Below are 26,968 nucleotides of genomic sequence, written 5' to 3' on the forward strand. Positions count from 1 at the left end.
TTCATTTAAATTAAAGGCAAACCCTTACAAATGAAGGTGCTGATAAAATAAAATACGGAAGCACCTGCCATATGTACGGTGGCCCTGAGGTGCAAAACACAAATGCAAATCAAAAAACACCAACGCAAAGTCACAAAGTTTCACTCTAAAAACGAAAAAATTAAAACTAACTTTGTTGGTTTTAAAAACAAAAAGTCAAAACTTTTCTCACCTTGACCCTGTGCATGAAAGCTAGCGTACGTGCGTGAAAACGTCCGTCTGTGAGGAAAATTCACTTCAATTAGCTTTTATTTACGCTCAGAGTCACACAGACAAAGGAGTGCGGCATCAAAGTTCCCGTAAAAGTGATGCACGAGTTTAATCTCAAAGCTCAGTCGAACAACAAAAGCAAAACATATATATGGAATGGAATGTTCTGCAGCCTACCGTAATTACAGTCACACAACAATGCGTCATCATCGTCATCATCAACGCCAGACAATTATAATCAACTTATTCAAGCCACATTTTTTTTTTTTCTCTCTCACTCGGTTGCTGCTCACAAAAGAGTTCCATGCGATATCACATTACTAATAAACCACACCTGCTTCACTTGTCTCTCTTTAAGGCACCGCTGCCACAAAATCCTCAAGTCAGATCTTCACCAACAACAACGTCAACAATCATGTAAGTATATACAGCATTATTTCCCTCTTTAACTTGTCTTTTCACTAATTATGACTAATTATTTAATTATTGCATGTGTTTGTAGTCGAATAAAGATTGCGTAAAGGTATACTGGAAAAACATGAGATTATTTACCGGTTACTTTCTCATATTTTTCTTGTATTTGTTTGAACCAGAACGAAGGACCAGTCACACCTGATCGTCTATGTATATGCTCGGTATCATTGAAAAGAGGAGGGCGTCGCTAAGACAGCCGATGCTAATATGTGTATATACGAAGCGTAACATTCCAGTGTAAATAAATGCCCTTAGCCTGTTCGCCCAAAACGTTTAGTTCTCTTGAGTCAAGGACTTTTAAAGGGACACTTCTGCTTCTACTTCTGCTGTTCTCGCAATACAAAGCCACATGCAAATCGGTGAAGTATCCCTTTAATGTGCATGTAACCACAATGAAAAGCCTGTTGGTGAACCTAATAATAATAAGCAGGTGCCTCGCATACCATGTGTGTTATGGCCAATTTTTTACGAGCAATGACACGATGACAGACATGTTTGTCGAAACCAAAGCATTCGTTTATGGAACAAACTAATAATAATGAACTAGTTGTGTATAATATTATTTATTTATTCATTCATTTTCTCCCTGCAGTACAAACATGAACAAGCTAATCCTGGTTGCAGGTAAGGCACCTTTAAAATTACCACATGAATGTTCGCAAAAGCTTTGTTTCAAGTGAATACTGACTGAGTTTGTCACTTTGAAGGTCTCTGCCTGACCATCACCAGCTTGGGTCAGTTTAAATGTTTGCCTTTGTTTTAAAAAACGGAACTGAAAAAAAAAAATTTTGATTCAGAACGATCCTAATCCACAAGGTAACTTTTTATATTGATGTCTTTCAGCTTGTTCCTCCAAACTGGTGTGTTATGTCACCAGCTGGTCCCTTTACCGATCCGAGCCGGCAAAATTCGGAGCTGAGAACATCGATCCGAGCCTGTGCACTCATCTGATCTTCGCCTATGCCGATATAAAAAGCAATAAGCTGGTGGTCCCAGACGGAAAAGAAGGAGCGTATTTAGATAAATTAAGTGTTTTAAGACAAAAGTGAGTCGTAGCCTTTTAAATATTCATTAAATAAATAAATAAATAATAGGGTCACATTGCTGCGCAGTGGCTGGCATTCTTTAGCCCCTTTTCCACCCGTGGTCCCAGTTCGAATCGCCTCGCCACGGCACAGTTTAGGTTGTTTTTTTCACTAAAAAAATAGTACCTGCTCAACGTGGGCGGAGTCATCTTTGCACGGCTGCGTGAAACCGCTGTGACTTTGTTTTACACGCGACACACGCTAAAGAGTGACCGGTGACTTGTAAAGCAGCTGTTTTCAGTGCAACTGAATCATTAGAATCAGTTAATTTAAAGGTGAAGTAAGTAGTTTATAGTGCCATCTAGAGGAGAGGCTGAAATTTATAACAAAGAACTGCTCCTCTGCTCACCCCCTCCCTTCCCTGAGCGCTACGGTGTCCGCAGACGGTCAAATGTCGTCGTCCTCGGAGCTACCGCGGCCGTAGCAGACGAAGCGGAGAGAGAGGAGGCGGGACTTCCGCTACAAGTAAAGAGACGCTTGATTTGTTCTCTCGCGTTTGTCCTTACAGGCTCCGGTAGAAACATGGCGTCTCGCTGCTAACAGTGGCTATGCAACCGCGGCCCGCGACCATGTTATTTTACATGACTTTTAGAAACACTACGAAAATGAAACAAAAACTGTTATACAGCGACTAGACAATGCAGGAGCACATAATATGTATAAAAGAGTGGATTTTGGGTTATATAAACCCATAAATACTACACAGTGTCCCTTTAAACTATTTGTTCAGTACTTCCTCCATGACCGGAGCACATATTCTGACACAGTCACTGGACTGAAATACAGCGGCAGGGTTTGTGATCAGACACCAGACGCCTCTGTTAAATATTGAGATTTTAGACACATTTCACTGGTGATTTTTGGAGAGCAACCTACGTTTGTAGGATTGTTAAAGGTCCCATATTATGCAAAATCAACTTTTTAATCATTTTAGTACTTATATTTGGGACTCTGGAGGCCCCACCAGTCACCAAAGTGTGAAAAAAGACGACTCGCTCATGTTTTTGTGGTCCTCCTCAGTCTAAGTGCAGGAGCTAAAACACCCGATGTTGACTTCCGCGCTCCTTGGGACGTCACAAGGGGCTAAAATCCTGGAATTGTTGTCTCGCGGAGCTCCGCTTTGTCCTTAAAACCCGCGAGAGTGCAGGCGAGGGCAACGGCAACCCGAAAACCGGAAGTCTGCAAAGTCCACGAAAAGTTCTATTCTCGTCTCCACAGTGCAGCACAGAGTTCTACACAAACTTCCAGCCACAGAGGATTTATCTGTCCAGTGGATACATGTTATATATGACGGCAATGTGCCTGCTAGAGCCTGCAAAATGATCACTTTTCCAAATGCTTACTGCTGTTAGCGCCCCCAGTAGCCTCTTCTGTGGCTGATGTCATTTCCTGTCCCTTAAGTTTCATTTTACTTGGCACTTTGACCGATTAGTGGCCGACAGTCTGGTGACATCACGCACAATATCGCCTCAGCTCGCGAGGAACCTCGGCAGATCACTCGGCATAGGAACGCAACTAAACATTGTCGTGCCGAGGCGAGGCGAGTAGGTAGAGACACGTCATCAGTGGGGGTCATACCTATGTTCCCCCGGGTCCTTTGTTCCCCGTTTTTCCCAAAAAAGGTCCACTTTGTATGTGACAGGGGAACATAGGACCCTTTTTTTGAAAAAGGGTAGGGTTAGGGTTAGAGAAAGGGTCCTATGTTCCCCGGTCACATACAAAGCGGGGAACATAGGACCCGGGGAACATAGGTACGGTCCCCATACGTGACCCCTCTCCAACCAAGGGCCTTTCTGTCTGAAGTGTGCATGATATAGTGGTAGACAATGAATGCTGATAACAATAACAATTTCATTATTTTCTCATGTAGTAATCCTCACCTATCAATCCTTGTGGCAATCGGAGGCTGGAATTTAACAAAAACAGCCAGGTATGCAATATGCAAATAACAACACGTCATGAGTACAAACACAATAACAAATCGTATTATAAAATGTCTCCTTTTGTGTCACTTACAGATTCAGAAGTGTGGCGTCAACCCCCGAAAATAGAAAAACTTTCATTGATTCTACAATTGCGCTCCTGAGAGCGAGACACTTTGATGGGATCGACCTGGACTGGGAATATCCTCAGAGTTATGACAAAGACAAGTTTTCATCACTGTGCCAGGTCTGATATGTCATTTATTGTCCGAAAAACATTTTCAGGAATAGCAGAGGGGGGAATGTGAATGTGATTTTGTTTTGACATGTTAAACAAACAAGACTGTGGCACATCACTGTATGTCGTGTAGGAATTCTACGAAGCTTTTGAGGCAGAGGCGGCGCTGTCTGGCCTTTCCAGGTTACTGGTCACAGCTGCCGTGCATGCTTTACCGACTGACCGTTACGATGTTCCACTTATTGCCAAGTAATGAAAACTTTTTATTCTCCACTGTTATTTTTTTTTTTTAAATAGTTGGTATCATATATGGTCGACTTGATCACGTTCGCTTTTTTCTTTGCTTGTTTGTTTTCCACCAGGTACCTGGATTTCATAAATGTAATGACGTATGATTTTCATGGTTCATGGGAACCTGCACTTGTCACAGGACATCACAGTCCTTTGCACAATAGATCCGAAGACACTGAAAGTTCTGCAAAACTAAATGCTGTGAGTGGAAGATTTAATTCATTTCTTTCAAAGAATAATATTTGTACAATTATGAGTATAAATCCGAGTAGGTTCCTTTCAGAGAAGTTGATTTCTCTTTTATTTTTTTTACACTTTATGTTCTCACATTACAGTCACGTTCATACTGTGCTGTATTTTGATTACTCTCACAGTCCTCTTTTATTTACATATTTACAGTTCGACAGTTCGAATGAAATGAATCAGTGACTAAAAAGGCATTCAGCTGAGATTATTTGAGTGCTTGAGCTTTTAGCACAACTTGGTTCTGCACGAGTTTCAATATTCCTTTTGTCAAACATGACTGCGTCTGTCTACTTTGCAAAAAAAACAGATTTGAATTTAATTGCATATTTTGAGCTAAAATAACCGAAAACTGCATCCTGAGACATGTTTTCCCCTGCGCCTGAGACATGAAGGTGATTCTGCGACACAAGGAAATACATGGAACACATGGAACACATGGAAATAAGACCACTGTGTGCTATTAGCTGTGAGACAACAGGCTCACGTACGGTAAACCTTCATAAACTATCATTACTGAAAACTGAATTAACTACATATAGATATGCCTTTTGGTGCATTTTTGCAGACAGAGGGTTTGGTCAATGATAAAATAGAGCAGAGAACCGTCTTTGGCTTAGCTTCTGATGAAAACAAACGACGACGAAAATGTAAATGACTCAAATGCCAACAAAGCAAAGGTGTAAAAGCAACAGTGGCATGTGCCGAAAAGCACAATAGAATGCAAATATGCACCATGTTGATCTGAAAAAAAAAAAAGACACCCTCTGTTGGGCTTTGTGAGTGACAGAAGACTCAAAGTCTTATTTATACCTATAAACGTAGTTGTCTTTTACACTATGTAAGAACTGTTGTTATAAAACGTGACTGCAATATTCTATTGTTATTGTATCAGGGCTACAAACATCTTTATTTTCCCCTCACATTTCAGGAACGTGCAATGAAATCCTGGAAGTACAGTGGCGCACCGCCTGAAAAGCTCAATATGGGATTTGCTACATATGGCCGAACCTTCACTCTGTCCATACCCTCAAAGCATGACATCGGAGCACCAGTCATTGGCCCTGGTTTAAAAGGCAATTTCACCAAGACCGCAGGCTTCATGACCTACTATGAGGTACAACTGAACACGCTCATCAGTCTGAATGATTCTGCCGATCATGCAGAAACTCTGAACGTGCAAAATTTCACCCGTCCCTTTTTCAGGTGTGTGACCAGTTTAAAACAGGGAGCAGTATTTGGTCTGAAGAGCAGAAAGTTCCATATGGCGTAAATGGTCACCAGTGGGTTGGATACGACAATCAAATGAGCATTGGTTACAAGGTAAAGCGCTAATCTTTGTACAGTCACACCAAACCAGATAAACAGTTGCTCACGATGTTTTTTTTTTCTACTGCATTTTTTTTTGTGATATTCAGGTGGACTTCGTGAAAGAAAATAACTTTGGCGGAGGCTTCGTTTGGTCTCTGGACATGGATGATTTCAATGGGACCTTCTGTGGTACGGGCAAATTCCCCCTTGTCCAACATCTGCACAATCTTCTAAGAGGTAAAACAATGACTATCTATTATGTCCTCTGGGTTTCACTGGGTAGTGATTTTATATTCTCGATGTGCCAAATGTGTCAAATATCATGTAGTTAACATCAGCTTTGGACTGTGACATTATTTCAAAATTTCACAAATTCAATCCGACTTTAAACACCTTTAGTACTTTTCGCTCTGGTGGGTTTGTACAGTCGGTAAAATTGATATCTTTTTTTCTCATCAGATTGCCTATAGGTCACATTCTTATACCCTCTGTATATTATACTGTGTACGTTTTAGCATAGTAATGGAAAAAGGCAGCCGAAATGCTCTGTGTTCTAAGAATTAATGCACACACGAATACAGAACAAATGATGGCGCCATGGCTAGCCTAGTTGCCCTGTGTGGAGTTTATATGTTCTCCCTGTACGCGAGCGGGTCTTTCTACGCCCACGGTCCAAAAAAACATGCAGATTCTGTAAATTGGACACTCTAAATTGGCCGTGAGAGCGGATGGTTGTTCAGCAGCTTCCTCATGGATACAGCAGGATAACATGTTATCAATTACACATAATAATTTGTGATTTATTGATTTTTTTTCCCCTCACACACCTCCCTCATTCCAGATGAAGTTCCCAAAACCACCACCAACACGACCGCCTCAACTACCCCCGCGACCGCCTCAACCACCACCATCACCACCATCACAAGCTGTGATGAGGAAATCCATCACAATTTCTGCAAAGGAAAGGAAAATATTCAATATTCCGTTCCCGGTAAACCACATTGTTTCTACAACTGTTGGAATGGGTTCACTCGAATTCAAAAATGCGTTAGCGGCTTAGTCTTCAGTGAGGTCAGCCGCCGCTGTGAGTACAAAGAGTGAATGATACAAAGATGCGTGCGCTCCTCACATCTTCACTACCAAATTATTAAGGGGAAATTTGCATTGTGCTGTTTTTGTGTCAAGTTCTTGTTGTGGAACGAAGTATAGACGAATGCCTTTCATGTTCACTTTTCTCTTTTTAATAGAGCATACATTTATGTCACGACCTCTACCCCCAGGTTCCTGGGTGATGTTAAGTTCAGATTTATTATTATGGTCTTTGGGTTTATAGCTCTTTGTTCATTGTGCCTTTGTTTCCTTGTATTTTTTCCAACTTCTATTTCATAACAATGTCTCTGAAGATTTCGATTTGGGTCGTTGGGACTATTTTGGGGAATTGTAAAGTACCTTACTCTTATTTCACTAACCAAGCATGCAAATAAAAAGTGGTTTCATTGGCAAGCTTTGTCCGCGTCAAGCTTGCGTGTGGATTCCGATCCCGCAAATAATATGGAATATAAGTTTAACGAGTTTCCTCGTGTCGCTGCAGCTTTCTTCAAAGAAACGACTGCGATTCCATCAAATTATACCATGTTTAAAAACCCATCATGGCAGACAATCAGAAACAAATGTGACCACATAAAGTTGACTCTAAATTGTTTTTATTGCAACAAAATCAAGTCGTTCTGTACAGAGTAAAAGGTGCAAAATATTAAACAATATAACATTTAATTGTGATCATTTTTGACAGATTGTGTTGGTGAACGAATTGGTGCAACTTCTCATTTTTGCATCTTAATTGGAGCATATCAAAATCAGAAATATTTGACAACCGTCATCGAACAAACAAAATCCATTTTCTTAACTGGAGTTTGATGAAAACAGTGTTTTAACGCACTCTCGTATCTTTCAATTTGGACTATTGCACTTGGTTGTATTGTGATTTTGATTACTTTGCAATTAAATGTGCAATCCTAGGAATTAACCATACAAAATTAAGAGGCCACAAGAGTCAGGCCGCGGTCCTGCTGAATTTTACTGAAATGATTCCAACTTACAAAAGCGTTGGCTTCTGGGTCGCAATTCACTCAAATTGTTACAGAATGTGTGTTTTCCTTAGAGTTCGTGGACGGAACCATGAGGCTCAGGGAGTTTCTGAATATCACAGTTTTGAATCAGACTTGAGTAAAAAATGACAAATTCCTCGTAGTTCTTTTTAGAGATCCTTTCATTTATGCCATGGAATCTAAGAAACACAGAGAAAATGTTTGTAAAAATCCCTTTCCCGTGATTTCTAAGAAACAAACTTTGATATCATACAAATAGCGAATTGTTATACTAGAGCAGTTTTTACTGAGAACTGTCTATTTTCAATGTTATCCTCTAATGTTACTTGATCAGCTTACCTCAGATAATCACCTGACTTTAGCCAGGCAGGTATGAAGCGATAAATATCCTTGGTGAAGTCCTTAAAGTGTCGACTGTCTGTGTTCCCGACACAAACACCTTAATTGAAACATTACATCATTAAAAAAAACAAAAAAAAACTTAAATACAATATTAAATGATCACATTTTTATGCAATTACATATATCCGAACTCTACCTGGAGCAACCGTTACCGACGGAAACACCTCCAACACTGTTTTCTTAATGATCTGGAAGCCAAAGGACTTTTCATCAGTAGAACTGACCGGCAGAGGATCAAACCCATCAACGAGCTCCATCTTCACTCGCTCGTCCGCCACTCTGGAGCGTACGTCATCGAAAACCTGAATGAGACGGCGGCACACGTTTCGTCAAACTCGCGACTATTCGCGGAGACGCCGCGAACTCACAAAAAAAACAAATTACAGTTCGGACTATACCTCGTCTAACGACTGCGCCGAGTGGATTCGCAAATTCACAAAAGCTTCGGCGAGCGAAGGGATGATATTGAACTGCAAAAAGTGGGAAAGGGACGAGATTAAGGTTATTCCTAGGGCCGACTGAATCGCTCGTCCATACAGCCTTCCACTTCATAATTACCTTAACTCCCGAATTAAACATGGTGACTGCTGTTGTTGTCCTCACAAGACTGTTAGAAATCGGCTGCCTTTCCAGTATTCTGAAATGCAAAACTGGCTACTTAAGGACACAGCCGAGGGGGGGGGTGGCAACAAGCCGAATCAATTTCATGACGTAATTACCTGCCAATCAGTGGAGAGAACAGCCACAAATTCGACATCATGAACCTCACTGGAAAACTGAACTGAAGTCATAGAGTGAGTGACAACAGAGAAATAAAGAAATTGCTAAATGTTGTGAACCGGACAAGTAGTTTAATCTCCTTACCTTATGGGCCATGTGCTCGAAGGACAAACGTTCAGGTCCATAACCGAATAACCTCGGCATCGGGTTGTCCTCTATTCTGAGGGGAACGCCATGGCAAACCTTTAGACTTTGGCTTTTTGGACACAAATGCGCTACTCATCTCGCCACAGTACGGTTATTTTTGCCTTTCCATGACCTGGTAACTGATATTTTTCTTTTAGTACGTCGTCAGCACTGATTGTCCCCCAGGTCTTATGAGTTTCTGTTGGAGTGTTTATGTATATACAAGTCAAAGCTTTGTTGGTTATATTTAATATTCAGAGTTATTTTGGGTATTTGTTATTTTGTGTGCTAATACATCATTGTTTATTACAAGCATTATTTTATGTGCGTGTCTGGCAATTTAGAGATACAAGTCGGTGTTGATTACTAAAAATAGCAGATTATTCTCTCCAGTTTTGGAGTTTTCCTGAAGAAAGGGTTTTAAAAGGGTTCTTGGTGGAATCCTCCAAAAGCATTCCAGGTGGAACCTTTTCATTAAGGTTCTTAAAAGGGTTCTCCTATGAGGACAAGCCAAAGAACCTTATATGGTTCTACTTAGCACTTTTATTTCCAGACATGTCTAATTGATAGCTTGTGTGGTTTTGAGTGAATGACAGTCTTGTATAAAGTACCTTAAAGGGATACTTGAGTAAAAGTACAAGTATCTTACCAGAAAATGACTTTGGTAGAAGCTGAAGTCACTTTTTAATAAGATTACTTCAGTAAAATTCTTAAAGTGTATGACAAAGTCGTTTATAAGGATACTTTTTAGACTGACGGCCACTGATTGGTCAGAGCGCAAGATCAGTTTAAGAAAGACTCGACAGTGTTGAAAACGTTGGTTAATCTCCAATATTTAGCAAAGGAAACGTCTAAAATCTCATCATTTAACAGGAGTCTGGCGTATTTAGCGAGAGCCCTGATGGAAGCCTGCAATCTCGAGCGGCGAGACGCATCACGAACCCCGTGATTTCATCTGTATTTCAGATAAGTGAGACTGTCAGACGGCGTCTGCGCTCCGGTCATGGAGGAAGTACTGAACTTGTGATTCAGTACACCGAAAACTGCCTTATAAGTCACTAGGTTGTGTGTGTCACAAGTAGGGCTGTAAAGTCAAAGTCGACTGGTCGACTAATTGGTCGACACGCTCTGGCTCGACCAAAAATTGTGATTGGTCGACTAAATTTTTTTTTTTTTTTTTTTTTTAATGGTGAATTTCATTAGGAGGATAGTACCACATGCTAACAGGGGTGTTTTACAGCACCGGTGCTTCACAGGTAACAGCCTGTCTTCAGAGAACACCCCCCCTTGTTTTCCACTATTTTGGTTTAGTCCAGCCCAGTGGGTTGTTGTCGCTCCGTGGCTCATGAGGACAGTCGGACAGATTAGCGTTGTCATTAATTAGACGTGAATTTTGAGCTTTTCATGTTAGGCTTCAGTCAGTCCGCCTGTCACATCCATGTCAAAGACATCAGCAGTGTGGCAGCATTTTTCATGTGGCAGCAAGTAGAACAAAGTGAAAAGCAAACTTTGCAAGCAACAGTTTGCTTTTCACAGCGCTACTACAAACATGACATATCATTAAAAAAAGGTTAGCTAAGGTTGCTCCGTCCGTTTTGAGTATGAACATATCAAAATTATTAGCATATTTCAAAGTTTTAGTCTAATAATCGTTGATTGGTTTTATAACTGCAGACGCACCCGCTCGCAACAGCTGCAGCGTCCCGCGGTCTATTCGTGTCTCAGCCGCGAAGCTGCGCTGCGCTGTTCAGTTTCGCTCTGTATTCCTCAACAGTTATTGTGCTGATATTACTAGTTATTGTCGGATATCACGGGCTATGATATTGCGCAGATGAACGTAATGCAAAACGCTGTCAGAGAGTCAGACTCTGTTGAACTCCAGCCGCGGCTGCGGGTCTTTTCAAAATAAAAGAGCCGCAGCCACTAAGTAACCCCCGTCGATTAGTCGATTTTTGGTCGAAATTTCAGGGCTTTAGTCGACCAAGAGTTTCTTTGGTTGATTACAGCCCTAGTCACAAGTAAAACAAAGTCACGGCAGTTTCATGTAGAGGTGAGGCGATACTATATAGTGGAAAAACGCCAAAAGTGACAAAAAGCCAGTGAAAACCTAACTAACCCTGACCACAAACAAATGGCCATTGAGCCAGGCCATTATTGATCTATTGATCACTTTGGATACGCGTGGGTTGGTTCTGTCTCTGTCGTACACTGTAAGTTCCTCTCACCTTTTGACTGCTGCAGCCAAGATCCCAATACAGGTCTCCTTGGGAGGCATTGAGGAGTGACCAGGAGGCGTAGACACACTAAGCTTTATCGTGGCAGAGCCTTTTTCACTTATTCCGATGCTGCAAAAGACGCACAGTGCACTCACGTTAAATAAAAAGGTGATACTGTGCCGAGTTTGCCGCCGACATCAGAGCACGGCAGGTGACTCACAATGCCGTAGATCCTCCAAGAAAACTCGACAGGTTCTCTGTGATAAGCATGCCCTCGTCGAGGACGAATGACAACTGCACGCCGCGCTGTTTCATCACCTTCACGATATTCAATGCTCCATTTGTGCCGCTGACCTGGAAAAACGAATACATAATAAAAGGACTCAGACTTTTCCAATATAATGTTTTAAATGCTATTACATTTGTTGTAAAAAATACTTCTTCATCATGACCAAGACCGATGTAAAATCCTCTGCGTGGAGCGTAGCCTTTTCTTAGCAAGTATTCCAGCGCCTGGAGTATTCCCTAAAAGACATTTAAAACAAACAAAAAAAACGATTTATTCTTTTTGGCGTGCGAAAGGCGGGTGTAGCAGCCAACTCTTCTGCGCGCAAGATTACACAAAACACAATTCTCAACCATTAGAGAGCTTTTGTCGTCCAAGGTTCCTCTTCCATAGATGAAGCCATCCATCTCCTTGGCAGAAAACGGCGGCAAGTCCCAGGCATCCGACTCAGAGGCAGGTACCACGTCGACGTGAGCCAGCAGCAGGTACGGCAACAGGTCAGGCTGGGATCCTTCCACCCAGAACAGGTGGCTGTAGTTGGCAACCACCTCGTGACGAACCAAGCTCGAAGAGTACACTGTGGGGAAGGCTGATGCGGAGAGAAAGGGCACAAGCTTAGCATTGAAATGCAACACAGTACAGAGATTCTTGAAATACATGACTGCCTGCGTGGATGCGAGAAAAAACTGGCCAGTTTAAAGGTGATGTAAGTAGTTTATAGTGCCATCTAGAGGAGAGGCTGAAATTTACAACAAAGACCTGCTCCTCTGCTCACCCCCTCCCTTCCCTGAGCGCTACGGTATCCGCAGCCGGTCAAATGTCGTCCTCGTCGTCTTTCTCCGTGTCAGCAGATGAGGTTCGTGAAGCGAGGGAGAGGGCGGAGCTACCGCGGCCGTAGCAGACGAAGCGGAGAGAGAGGAGGCGGGACTTCAGCTACAAGTAAAACGACGCTTGATTTGTTCTCTCGCGTTTGTCCTTACAGGCTCCGGTAGAAACATGGCGTCTCTCTGCTAACAGTGGCTATGCAACCGCGGCCCGTGACCATGTTATTTTACATGACTTTTTGAAACACTACGAAAATGAAACAAAAACTATTATACAGCGACTAGACAATGCAGGAGCACATAATATGTATAAAAAAGTGGATTTTGGGTTATATAAACCCATAAATACTACACATTGTCCCTTTAAGTGTAGTCTCATATCTCATGAATATATTTTCCTTTATGACTTTATTTTTGTTTTCAGCTTCTCCCCCTCTAGGGGTCGCCACAGCAGATGATCCACGTGTTTGATTTGAAGGAGATGTATTTTTCTTCCTGACACAACCCTCACAACATAAGGAGTTCACTGGAAGTGACCTCACTGTGGCTGGGGTGATTTTAGAGCAGAGGTCTCAAACTTGCGGTCCCCTCCCCTAATTTGATTTCAAGCGGCCTAAACGTAAAAGCAGCTAGAAATATAAATAAAGTACAGTACAGACACGTGAATGTTTTACCTCAGTTCATTACAACACTGTGTGAGAAGCAGTTTTACCTTTACGGAGGAACCTGCTGAACTCCAGTAGCGCCGTGGTGTTGTAGCTACTCTCGGCGAAAGACACGGTCGGGATCCGGATACTCTCTGAATGGATATACGGGTCGTACAGTACACACACACACACACACACACACACATTCTTGTACTTGCTGCATACTGAGGACCGGGTTGCTGACAAAGTGAGGACCAGCATTTCCACTTTATAAATCAACACAATTACAAATATCTACTTCATGTACGACATCTACAAATAACTACTGGTTGTAGTACCATAAAATGTCTGCAGGTGGAGCCCCAGAGCAAAAAGGGCTGGAAAACTTTTTCGATGTTCTTTTTTTTTTTTGGTCCACAATTTGACAAAAACGTCATACTACACTATGTCGTCCAAAGTTTGAAAAAAAAATTTTTTTTAAAGTTCTGGTCCAAAATTTGACAAAAACGTCACATTATACAATTACAACTATCTACTTCATGAATGACATCTACAAAGAACTACTGTTTGTAGTACCATAAAATGTCTGCAGGTGGAGCCCCAGAGCAAAAAGGGCTGGAAAACCTTTTTTTTTTTTTTTGGTCCAAAATTTGACAAAAACATCATACAATACTATATCGTCCAAAATTTGAAAAAAAAATTTGACACAAAATTTTTGGTCCAAAATTTGACACAAAATTTTTGGTCCAAAATTTGACACAAGTTTTTTGGTCCAAAATTTGACACAAATTTTTTGGTCCAAAATTTGACCAAAACGTCATACAATACTTTGTCGTCCAAAATTTGAAAAAAAAATTTGAAAAAAAAAATTTGGTCCAAAATTTGACAAAAACATCATACAATACTATATCGTCCAAAATTAAAAAAAAAAAATTGACACAAAATGTTTGGTCCCAAAATTTGACAAAAACGTCATACTATACTATGTCGTCCAAAATTTGAAAAAAAAACTGACACAAAATTTTTGGTCCAAAATTTGACAAAAAACGTCATATACTATGTCGTCCAAAATTTAAAAAAAAATTTGACACAAAATTTTTGGTCCAAAATTTGACAAAATTTTTGGTCCAAAATTTGACACAATATTTTTGGTCCAAAATTTGACAAAAAAGTCATACTTTTCTATGTCGTCAAAAATTAGAATTATTATTTTTTTGGACAAATTGAGTATAGCTAGCTATAGCAACCTGAGGAAGTAATTTCAATGAAAACAAAGTGAGGACCGGCCAAAACGTCCTCACTCCGTACACACGTACACACACACAGAGAAAGAGTTTGGCGTTAGCTTCCTCCCTCACTGACACCAATGTTGACACACACGAAGAAGTAAAAGTGTAATAACCACAAACGTTACCTTTAAAGTTGTCCAGCAGCTCTTCTCTCTGCTCGCGCCCGATGACAAGTGAGATGTTCTTGGTTTTCTCCCACTGTGACAGTTCAAGTCCGACGTCTACGTCCAGCGTTAACGTCCGGACAAATGCTACGGCGAACAATGCGACGAACGTAAGGGAGAACAGGGAAATAACAATCTTCAGAAGCTTGCGTATCTTTATCCTGGTCCCCGAGTCAACCATTGTGGAGCTACGAAGAAGGAGTGTGTGACCTGCATGTGACAGCGGAACTCGATCACCTCGTCACTGCTGACTGTCACAGCCTCGACAAGAGCCACCTAGTGGTCTGACAGCAGAATGCACAGACTGAGGTCTATAGATTATTAGAGTGTTATGTAGACACACATTCTTGTTAAGTACAAATCTTTATTTTAATCCAAAGAAAGGGCACTTTTTGAACTGATAATAAGATAAGATAAGATAAGATAGCTTTATTTATCCCACAGTGGGGAGAGAACAGGGTTTCAGCAGCTCCGTATACAGATAAACAATGACACAATATTATAAAAACTGTACATGGGAAAAGAAATAAGATAAGAGTGAATGTAAATAAGGTGCGTATTAGGTTAAGGTAAAAATAAGACAAATCTAGGCAAACAAGACAAACAGGACAACAACTGTAAACAATAACTTAACAGACCAGCTAAAGACAAGGAACAAAACTGTAAACAATAACTTAACAGACCAGTAAAAAAACAAAACTGTAAACAATAACTTAACAGACCAGCTAAAAACGAGGAACAAAACTGTAAACAATAACAGACTAATACAGCAGTGACACAAACAGTAATCATCTTTATATGCACATATCTGTATGTATACTTAAGTGGATTGTCTCTTTTGTGAGCAGATTTTTAGTTTTTAGTTATTTTTATTTCTAAATTGTTCAAGAGAGATAAAGGCACAGCAGTGCTTTGCGTCGGTGAGTAGCTGGCAGAGGCAGAAAATCAATTTAAACTTAAAATAATACAATAGATGTGATGACATAGATTAAAAAGTGCGTGTACGTGTACATAGACTACAATAACACATTATAATTAAAACATTAAATTAATAGCTTTCAGTGAGGTGAGAAACAATTACATAATGTGAAAATGTGAGATACTTTTAATTTTCTTTCAAATAAATATATTTCATATCCACACGATTAGTAACGACAAATTGCGAAAATAATGAATGGTCTTCTGTTTCAATTAAGAATCACCAGATACACAAACAAGTATGAAGCAAACTTTATTGAAATATGGTTCAAACATTTTAAAAATAATAATGACACCCATCAACGACAAACTGTGACACACTGAGATATTGACAATTCACAAACAGGCACAATTAAATCGGAGAAACATGAACAATGGAAAACTGTATTTTGAGGTTTACAGCCATTCAGACATAGCACAGAGCAAAGATGTGTTTAATTTAATCACCAGAGACAACAGAGAAGTCATTACGCCTCTCACAACAACAAAGAAACCTAACCTGTCACCTGTGACTAGATGGAGACAGTTAAAACGACCCACAAACGCAGTTACTCCCATTCGGAAAGTGCTGGCGTGTCCTGCGCCTCAGTCTTACGCAGCAGCGCTTCCTCACTATTGGACCCCGGGTTTAGATTGTCTAGCAAGGACACAAGTGGAATAAATGCGTTGTCCTCGACGCAAACGTAGATGAGGTACAGCAGGCACGTAACGGTGACAAAGACCAGAATCTGTACGTGGACGGGCACGAGGCGACGCTCCACGTCCAGTCTCTGCATCGTTGTGGGACTGAGGGGAGTGTCTGGGTACAGGTATTGGACGGGTCTCCCCGCTGCACCCTTGATGGGTCTCCGACGAGTGGCACTGAAATGATGTAGGATAATACACTGCATGTGTCGCACGAGTAAACAAACGGTCTCTATGCTTATTGGACGACAAGCCTTTGCTTCTCACTTGATCTATAATCCCTTAGACCAGAGGTCTGCAACCTTTAGGATGAAAAGAGTCATTTTTGTCGCCCCTCTACACCCAATTAAAATCCATTTGGAGCCGCAAAACAACCCACAAAATGAAGATAACACGAAAAAAGGTTTTTATGCAGATATAATGCATAAAAGAGCAATAGTTCTTTTCATTTATGAACTTTAAGAACTACAAAACGTTCAGTTTATACCCAACCTCTTATAAAGTGGAGCAAAAATGAAACACATATTGATGTAGACCTGGTTCTTCCATTGTTTCATTGTTTGTGACAAATTATTGAAATTAAAATGAACCCACTTTGAAATAAATTAAGCAAACATTTGGATTGTGTGTCGTTCATACTTGAGAAAAAGGCATGTGGATCCAAAGATGGACAGGACACATCCAAATGTGTACTTAATACTGCATTTTACGTCGACGTTGGATGTGATGTGCAACATTTTAAAAGACTTTTATTTGTCGCCTTGTTCTCTAAAGCTACAAGGAGCCACTGCAGAGTGGCTGAAGAGCCACATGTGGCTCTAGAGCCGCAGGTTGCAGACCCCTGCCTTAGACCTTTTTTTCAGGTCTTCTTCAATAGGCCAGGATTTCAAAGCATGGCGGCCCACTTCCCATTTGTGTTTATACTTATATCAACAACAACAACAACAACTCAGAAAACCTACGAAGAACAGCAGAGTACTTACTAGATTCCAGAAGGTGTGGTCTCAGGAGGAAACAAGTGCTTGAAATCGTCTTTCACAGGCTCCTGAGGAAGACAAAGTTAAACTTAAAAAAAATAGAAAATTACTCCATTAAAAGTCCATCGATGGAAACCAGAAAACCATTCCCCGAAAGCAGTGACACACGCCCAGCCAGCCAGCCAGTCAGGTAGAAATGAAGAAGCAGGGTGACAGGTGACCTATCTTACTTGCTATGTTTTTCTTAGCTCTTTTTATATTTGTACTATTTTTTATTATGTTGCACAGTAAACGTAGTTAGTCACTGCTGCTGTACTTGAATGTGACAAATAAATCTTTGAATCTTCCATCTTAAACGGCAAGACTCAGGTGATATGATGCATATTCTGATGGAAGGCTGATGATATATGATGTTTTTTTATTGTGATATACTGGGATACTATCAGCAAGGTAATTTATTGAAATAGTATATTTTATGAATATTTGTCAACGAACACTGTAATATGAATAAACAATATAACAATAGCGGCCCCATTTGCTTCAAAGAGTCATTACAGGCATCACGCCATGAAATATTGTGATATGTAGTGAATCAATATTTTCTTAGACCCTTAATGCAAAAAGACATAACAATATCCATAAATAAAGTTATTGTCCATAAACTACAATTAACTTTCACTTTCTAGTTATGATAACGACTAATTTGAAACTTTTTTTTCCTCCTCAAGATGATGTTTTTGGTCGTGCTTAGACCTTGGTCGAAGGTCTAAGGACAGAGGATGTTACCAACCCTGTGAAGTCCCGTGAGACAAACTATGTGTTGTAAACTGTGGGCTATACAAATAAAATTTGATTGATTGATTCAAACAGATATATGAAAGGAGTTACAGCTCAAACAGTGTTCTTGAAGGCAAAAAAACCCAAAAAGTCACATGGAATAAAAGAGAATAAAAGCCTGTAAGAAAAAAAAATGCCTGTGCTTCCATTCCCCGTTCGTGAGGGGAAGCTTCGGGAGTGTGGTACAGGCTCTGGTTCTTCATGCTGCGGTTGACCACAGAGAGCAGGTCCAGCTAAGGAAAAAGATGCAACCGATTACAATACACTGGATTACTGTAGCCTGCATCTGCTCGCACCTCCAGTGAACCTCTCCTACACTTACAGCCCCTTCAGTGCGACTAAAAAACACGGGCACTACTGACCCTGTTGGACTGTGACCAATGATCCTGTACATTGCTCCCATTGAGCTCTCTCTCAGCGTTTGCACTCGTAGAGGGTGACCTCCGACCCTCCATCTGCGGTTCAGGGAGAGAACGCGTGCACGTTAACGGATTACTCACCCGCTAAAACTGTAAAATGAAAGGGTGCAACTGTTTAAGATGTTTGTTTTTTTTTAAAAAAACAACAACTTTCCTGACCTCTTCGACCATCTCAGTTATGCTGAATGTCTGAGACGATGATGATGAGGAGGAGGAGGAGGAGGAGCAAACATTGGCCACAACTGATTGTGATCCAGCTTGAACCTGCAGGGATTAGCATTATTTTCATGGTGACAGCAACACAAACATGCATCCGTCACCCAAGCCATGTGAGAAATAGACTGTATATATAAATTGGACATAGTCTTCTGGTTTTATCCACCAGGGGGCAACTACACCATCTACATCTCACTTTTCCAAGGATGTTAAATGCTTGTTTTTGGTTCTTCTTCAACACAACATGATGCCAGTTTTGTAACTGTTCCCATTTAGAGGAAAATAAATGATTTATAAGACATTATCCTGGTTGCAGGTGATGCCTGTACCTGAACCTCAAGGATTTAAAACAGGAGTTGTTTTCTGGAATAAAAATGATACGTCCAATTTCATATACAGCCTATGTTGAGACACCAGTGCTCGTCTCTGTGGAGTCCAATAAAAAAAAATCTACAAAATCCCATTAAGTGACTTGAGAAGGAACCACTATCACATGGAATGTAAAAAATGTACAATCCTTACAAGTTGTGCAGCATACCCCTGATCCTAATCCTGAGCGCTGATCTATAGAGGAAGCTCTGCTAAATCCTACAAGATTCTGTGAGCAGGGAGGCCGACTCCGCTCTGATGATTTTAACACATTCCCTGAATTCCGCACAGGGCTGGGTTCCCGTTTTCTAGAAGCAGGAATATACTAGAAAAGACAAAAATAAAAAAATACCCATTCAAACACAAAAAAATACGAAAAAATCAGTGTTCACAGAACTTTGTATGAATATACAGAATGTGGTATTTACCCGTCTCATTTGGGGTACAAAGCACTGTGGGTAAGTAAAACCACCATTCTGAAAATACAATTTTACATGTGAACAAAATTTAAAAAGGACACAAAATATATGCCAACACTCAAAATGCAAGTGTCCGCCTATTTAGTAGATGTGTAACAAAAAAAAACAATATTCTGCGTCAATATAAATGCTCCATGAACCAATCAATGTTCTGTCTTTTCTCCAGGGACAGTAATGTGGCAACTGCCGACTCACACTATTACTTTTTTTACAGACACGATGTGGAGGAGCATATATATATATATATATAGGACATTTTGTTGACCAAAAACAAACGGACTATTCAGGAGACATGACAAACTTGATGGACTGCTTTCTCACCTGGCTGCTCTCTTCCTCGGCCTGGTCCGACTCTTCAACCGCTTCTTCATTTTCTTCTTCGGCACCTGTGAATTTAATGGGAAAAAAAAATAACAATAATAATAATACAGTCAGTAAATGATTGTGTGGTCTGGTCAACCACAAATGCATGAAATTGCAGACAAGAACATACTTGATTCTGCATTGTCTTCCCCATTTTCCTCTTCTTCTTCTTCTTCGTCTTCTTCACTGTCAGAGTATATCATCCCATTCTTTGCTCCATTAAGTTGGCCGTGATGACCATCGGACTGAAGCAGTTTTCTGAGCTTCTTCTCATATAAGAACCTGGTGGAGGCTGGCATGAACAAATAACACTAAGGGTTGTAAATTCATGCAATTGGCTCCTTAAAACGACAACAGCAGCCGCAGCAGCAAACAAAGTGTAACTCTCACCAACTATGGGCCCAGCTTGAACCCCGTGTTTGAGCAGAGCAGCCTTAAGGTCATCATCGGTCAAAGCACTCAGGTCGGGCACCTCTGCATCTCCTGGATTCTCCTCCTTGTCCACAAAAAACATAAAAAACGTAAAATATTAAAATTCAATGAATGCTGCTCAAGACACCATGTGTAGGCTATAGACCATAGAAATCTTTGCATACATACACATCTCCGTTAGGGAAACCACTTAAGTCATTCTTGAATTACATATAACTATGTACACATTGTTGTAATGTAACAAAGTATTTTACTACTTTACTTTATTTATATTTCTAGCAACGTTTACTCCACCACATTTCCTCTAACTGTTATACTACCAAATAAAATCAGACGAAGAAGAAGAGTTGGTAATGGAGTTTTTCTAGTCTTGAGACTACAGTTGTTATTCACCCATTCACACGCTTCAACGTGGGGTTAAGTGCCTTGCTCAAGGACACATATAGACCAGCAGAGCAAGGAATTGGAACCCTCCAGATGGCGCAATCTTAACCTTAAATACTTTAACTTCTAAAACTTCAGTACACTTTATATCAGAAATTTACTTTTGATACTTAAGTAAAGTAAATGTCATATATTATAAAAAAGTGACTTCACCTTCTGCCAAAGTCACTTTCTGGTGACAAGTATCCCTTTAAGGTACTTTATACAAGAACGTATATACAGCCACACACCAGAATAAGAGTGAAAACACTCACACGTAAGCACAGCTGAAAATAATAATTTTAATTGATTAGTCTCCCAATTATCTTTTTTACTTCGGAAATAATTTTGTGTCTAAAATGCTGTAAACTAAACAATAACCCATCGATACTCCACTTGCAATGAATTCAAAACCTAATAAAGCAGCATATTATTGTTTTTAGCTGCCGATACATTTTTTCAGTCAGTCTGGGTCTCTGCTCCCACGAAACACGACAGAAACAACCTCCAAGCGTTTAAGGACAGCACTCGGTCACTGCACGGCGCACACGTTTAATGAGGGCAACAGGTGCTGCAACCAAATGCACACAAATGTAACAGCAGCCACCAGCTTCTCTAATGTCTAGTGTAAATCTATACCAACTATACAGCTGGTGGTTTTTCAGGTCAAGGACCTCGAGTGTGCTCAAGCGGCCTGAGTGTGCTGACCCAGATTTCTCGCAAACTAACTTTAATTTCAAACTAGTTGTGATTGTTGGCTGCTGTAACACCACAAATCTTTAGCAAAGCAAAGGATTATCTTGTCTTGTCTTAATATTACATAAGGCCATTACTATACTTTTAAACACCAACACTTCTACAAGTAAATATCCACAATAACACCGTGTTATTATGAGTTGCAAGTATTTCAGCCTATTGGAGTCTTGTGATTGTGTTTTTGCTTCGTTTTCACGATTAGAAGTTTAGACTTAAAAGTTGGTTAAATATTAAATTGGCTCTCCAAACCATTCAAAAGCTTATGCGAGAGATGTTTATGCGATAAAACGATGACATGAGTTTCATTTTTGATAACTCGCGTATACAAATAAATAAATAAATAAGATCTGCGCATCAAAAACAACTTCTTTTTGATCAGAGCTTACAGATCAAAACAAAAACATCAACTCACATCTTCACCTTCCACGTGATCCTCCTCATCCCCCTCCTCCTCGTCGCTTGAAAACTCCACAGCCTTTTTCCGATCTATGTGTTTCACGTGCAACTCCACATAAACCTCCTTTCTGCTCTTAGCAGGTGGCAGCTTCACATTGTGGGCGACCAAGTCCGATTTCAGTCTAGATTTAGAGAAAGTAGCGGGGTCCTCCACAAGCATCGGCATCGTCGCAGGGACAAGGGGCGAGATCACGAATAAATAAAAATAAATAGGTTGACCCTGAGCACTTTGCCCTGTTTTCAAGTGAATAAAAAAAAAAGAGAGCAGGGAACCTGAGTGTATGAGCTCCTCAGAGAAGCTGCTCTGCCTGAGGTCTGAGAATAACACAGACTGAACTGAGAACAGCTGCAGCCAATGTCTTGATTGACAGCCACGAGCTTCCCACCATGGCTGCAGTCATTAAACTCACAAGGCAAAGGTGGAGTTAGCTTTAAATCAGACCTCATTCACATTATTATTTGTCTTATTATATGATGAAAAAAAACTGTATGTTTGAAAGGTTGGGTTACGTTTAGTAAAAAATAAAGAATTGTTGTTACGTGCACTTTATCGTTTCTCTGTCTGTGTTAAGATATTATAAAATACCTCTGTGTGTAATGTTGTACACAGAAATATTTTAATAACATCCTAACATAGACCAGATGTTCCACATTACGGGCCACACGGCTGGTGTAGTGGTTAGCACGCTAGCTTTTTCTGGAAGAAGATCCGGGTTCGTGACCTGGTCAGAACAGGGGTCTTTCTTTGGAGTTTGGATTTCAGAATTTGGGAAATTGGACACTCTAAATTGACCATAGTGGATGGGTTGTTTGTCTCTATGTGGCCCTGTGATGGACTGGCGACCTGTCCAGGGTGTACCCCACCTTTGGCCTGATGTGATGAGCTGGGACCTTCATGTGGAGGACCAAGTGGCTTATTTTTTTTACATCTCAAATGAGAAGAAGACCCGGGTTTCTGGATTCGAGCCCCGGTTGGAACAAGGGCCTTTCTGCAAGGAGTTTGTGTGTTCTCCCCGTGTGTGTGTGGGTTTTCTCCGGGTTCTCCAGATTCCTCCCACTGTCCAAAAACATGCAATATGGGGATTGAGATTAGGTAAAATGGACACTTTAAATTGCGAATCAGCGAACTGTCCAGGGTGTTCCCCCGCCTATCGCCCTATGTCAGCTGAGATTGGCACAGCACCCCCCGTGACCCTCCAATGGAGGATAAAGTGGTACATAATGGACGGATGGATGATGTAAAAGAGCCACTGCTTGTTAATTATTGGCCAACAATATGAGTTAATACTGGTTTAAAAAAAGTTAAATCACCCACACAAGCCAGTATCCATAAACTGTATACCTTTGACATCCAGGTTTGACCCAGGCCTTGGTTGGATGGGTGCTGGATGCCGGCATCTCTGCCTCCGTGTGCTGCTGCTGCATTTTACTGGAGCAATGAGTCCAATTAGTTTGTGCAGCGTGTGCAAGAAACGTGCCAGATCCTGTAAACAGATATAAAAAGACGAAGAAGAAAAGAAGGAAACACTTGTTCAGGTAACTGTCCATTAAGAACAAAGTACCAAATGTGCCGCTGAGGACTTTCTCCCGACCTCAAAACATCTGTTACCAATAAATTACCTGGATAAGTCTCTCTGGGAAGAAAAAAAAAAGATAATTAAACCCATTTCTCGGTCATGGTAACCTGCACCATGGATCGTCCTCAGAAAACATGACTATTGGACCCCAGGTATTTGCCTGTACAGATTAAGACTCAACAACCCAAACCTACCCTAACACACCGACTATGACAGGAGCTTTTTATCCTGCACTCTTAGAAATAAGGGTTCCAAAAGTGTTCTTCTACAAGGGCTGAGGTTCTACCTGCAACCATTTGTTTTTCAAGTGTTCTTGGTAACACTAATGGTTCCAGTAAGAACCAGTTTGATCCAGAGATCCCTTTAAAAACCCTTTCCTGATTAAAGGGTTTTAAAAGGGTTCTTGGTAACACTAAGGGAACCAAAAAGGGTTTTCCTATGAGGACAAGCTGAACAACCTTATATGGTTCTACTTAGCACCTTTATTTCTAAGAGTGTACTTACTCAACCAGGTCTGTATTTTTGAGGAAATATTAGCTTGTCTGTAAAAATATCTATCTCTAAAATTATTTAAGTTGACTATTATTAATAATATGTATTGTTTGGTAGATGTGTGAACAATCTCTTATGTGGAATACTTTATGTTTATGTGCTTCCAGCGTGTTGCCATTCGGCTAAAATCCTGTGACCTTGATTTGAGAACAGAAAAATCAATTATGCAAATGTCCGTTTCCCCGCGCCCAACAAACTTGCCAAGATTTCATCCAAATTGGATTAAAACTGTCCACGTTGCCACTGCAACAGACCGACGCACCAGACGGACAGACACACACACAGACTGTCAAACCACCCGAGACCATATGACAGACAGACAAATCATCAGACAAGACAGCGAGACAAACAGATGCCACCAATTATAACAAACCCGCCCACTAATCATGTAGCACGGGTGTGTAATTAAGTGACTTCTTTGGAATCTCGCAGTTCTGCAAATGCAAATGACGAGACAGCAGGTGTTTACGTTGCACTGCAGAGATATTTGAGATGGCGTTTAATGAACAGCCTTAATTATCTGCTGTGTTGTTTGTTTGTTGTCGACTTGAACGACGAGACACATTTTAATATATTAGCTCTGGGAATTTAAATTGACCAATTTTTACCGTTCAGTTGTGGGAGTGTGCACTGTTTTTATTACTAGAAAAAATACTGGCATGGATTGCAATTTTTTTTTTTTAACCACTGAAGTGTGAAGGGACACCTTCTAGTATTGATTCACAGTGTTGTTCTTGTCGGCCGGTCAATTATTTAGAGCGGGCAGGTTAGAAAACTCGGTGTTAAACCACATTCTATACATCACCACTCATCACTGCTGTGGAATACTATTGTGCTGCCCTTTCATGGTCATTAGAAACATTTTAAAACAAACCGGTTTTTTATTGACAAATGAGCACCACTGAATTTGCCCTGTGCATCGATGTTTCTGTGCACCCACCTGGTTTCAAATTGAAGTTTATAAAGCCCACACTCGATAGTTTGTAGAGAAAATTAGTAGTTGTTAATCCATTGCCTCCTCCATAAGTACGATCAGTTATGTCAACTTGTGTTTTTGGTCAGATTTAGCTAAGAAACACAAACTAACCGACGAGGCAACAGCAGACTAGTCACTGAAAAAACACTGATTTTCTGTCTGGACTTTGGTGCAGGGGAGTGGGGAGTTTACACACTTGTGTTTCCAGCTGAGTAAAGGCTGTCTAACAATGCAACAAACTATGCTTAAGATATTGTAAAAGAAGATGTAAAAGTGGGAGCGACTGCGGCAATGTTGATAATATGTCAAGCGCACTTCAAAAACAACGATTTATACAGTGAAACCTTAAAATACAGAGAATTAAGCCGTTTTTTTCCATGACTTACTTTTTACAGCACAACCTATAGGCAATCTGATTAATTCCATCTTGTTTTATTTAACTATATAAACACACCTCAGGGAAAAAAAGTACTCACAATGTTCAAAATCAGATTGAGTATGTGAAATTTGGAAATACGTCAATAGTTCAAAGTTCGCGTGGCTTGAACAAAAAGAAAAAACTGCATATTTTGTGACTTTTTTTGCACAATTATCCCTATTCCCGTTATTATAAAAGAAATGTGCAATTTAAAAGTAAGCCTGAGGATTTGACCTATAAACACACACCCCCAGGATGTCCATATAAGGAGTGGTGTATTATTCCCACTGCTCCCTGATCTCTGCCACGTGAGACCTAAGGGTTAATGTTAAGGTTTATTAAAGCATAAATCATACACAATAAATGTAGTGCTTTTATCATTATTAATTCACAGTGTATCTGATATGAACGCAGAACTGTATGGTTAACATAAAATGTTCCATATAAAAAAACCTTCTAGTTTAATGTTATGTTGGTCTGAGACAAATGATTTCATATTGGCTTAACCAGGTGCCATTTTGTACCTAAACTCTACATCAACAAGAAGACAGATAGAATCACCTTCATGACTTCAAAATGCCAAAAGTGCCACGAGCAGTTAAAACAATATCACATGTATAACATGCATATGTCTATACAGACATGTAAACAACATACAATCCTCTCTAAATGTGTGAGAATGCAGTTTAGTCGTGAGGGAACCAAAATTATTTGGTAAAACGTTGGGTGCAGACTGGGATGAATGCTCGAAAAACCCATTCAGTGGGGAGACGGTGGACAAACAAAAGAGAGAGAAAGAATTTTAATCAGGAAATGTCAATTGTGACTGCAGTTTGGTCGTGCCACAGGTCAGCAACACAGTCGTCTCGACTTGGAGGGAAAGTCCTGGAAATACTCTTGTGATCATGGTGATTTTCATTCGTTAGTTATAGGCGGTTGGATTTGATCGAGTTAAGCTGAAGATGTTTCTCTTCTCGTTCAAGAGGCAGAAATTAAGAAGCCTCAAGGCAACAATAATAATAATAATAGTAATAATAATGATTGTAATTAGAACAATTGCACTATTCATACAAAGTAACCACCAGAGAAAGACAACGGAGAACAGGCCATCATTTTTGAATCCCCTCACTCATACAGGAAGTCACCACAAGTAATCTCACCCCCATCATTTACCATATATATTCCATACGTATCGGAGCCTTTCTAACAGCGGGAAAGCTTTGACTTTAAATTGACAGGTGGCTAAGAATATCCCTCAGTCACTTAACAAAGCACCTCTGAATGCACACGGGAGAAATGAAAGCTGCACAGGAAAGTTGCAATGCTGTGAAAGCAGCAGGAAATCTACCGTTTCAATGACTGACCATGTGCATTGTTCTAGTTTTTAATGGAAAGGACTCA

General features: G+C 40.4%; 3 protein-coding genes across 3 annotated transcripts; 1 reads left to right on the top strand and 2 right to left on the bottom strand.

The window, feature by feature from the left end:
- Positions 1-1,322: 1,322 nt before the first annotated feature.
- Positions 1,323-6,914, top strand: LOC310932253 (acidic mammalian chitinase-like; the record flags this gene model as incomplete). Its single annotated transcript, XM_083895546.1, has 8 exons — positions 1,323-1,347; positions 1,431-1,457; positions 1,567-1,735; positions 3,827-3,977; positions 5,434-5,619; positions 5,709-5,825; positions 5,921-6,002; positions 6,655-6,914. 8 exons carry the CDS (start codon positions 1,323-1,325, stop codon positions 6,912-6,914), a joined length of 1,017 nt encoding a protein of 338 aa, XP_083751672.1.
- Positions 6,915-7,499: 585 nt separating this feature from the next.
- On the bottom strand, positions 7,500-14,836 carry LOC310932254 (N-fatty-acyl-amino acid synthase/hydrolase PM20D1.2-like; the record flags this gene model as incomplete). The annotated part of the gene is made up of 13 exons (XM_083895547.1): positions 7,500-8,100; positions 8,261-8,360; positions 8,460-8,625; positions 8,722-8,793; positions 8,882-8,960; positions 9,043-9,104; positions 9,188-9,263; positions 11,455-11,574; positions 11,666-11,799; positions 11,884-11,970; positions 12,085-12,320; positions 13,268-13,354; positions 14,617-14,836. The coding sequence occupies 13 exons, from the start codon at positions 14,834-14,836 to the stop codon at positions 7,971-7,973; spliced, it is 1,569 nt and encodes a 522-aa protein (XP_083751673.1). The 3' UTR covers positions 7,500-7,970.
- Positions 14,837-15,936: 1,100 nt separating this feature from the next.
- lemd1 (LEM domain containing 1) lies at positions 15,937-22,341 on the bottom strand. The gene is made up of 10 exons (XM_083895098.1): positions 22,001-22,341; positions 20,368-20,473; positions 20,108-20,269; positions 19,936-20,000; positions 19,564-19,611; positions 19,305-19,460; positions 18,710-18,814; positions 18,494-18,586; positions 17,301-17,362; positions 15,937-16,494 (listed from the first exon to the last, which is right to left on the bottom strand). The coding sequence occupies exons 1-10, from the start codon at positions 22,208-22,210 to the stop codon at positions 16,182-16,184; spliced, it is 1,320 nt and encodes a 439-aa protein (XP_083751224.1). The 5' UTR covers positions 22,211-22,341; the 3' UTR covers positions 15,937-16,181.
- Between the last annotated feature and the right edge of the window lie 4,627 nt (positions 22,342-26,968).

This window comes from Microchirus variegatus, assembly GCF_963457635.1.
Source record: "Microchirus variegatus genome assembly, chromosome: 9".
In the NCBI taxonomy this organism is placed as follows: domain Eukaryota; kingdom Metazoa; phylum Chordata; class Actinopteri; order Pleuronectiformes; family Soleidae; genus Microchirus; species Microchirus variegatus.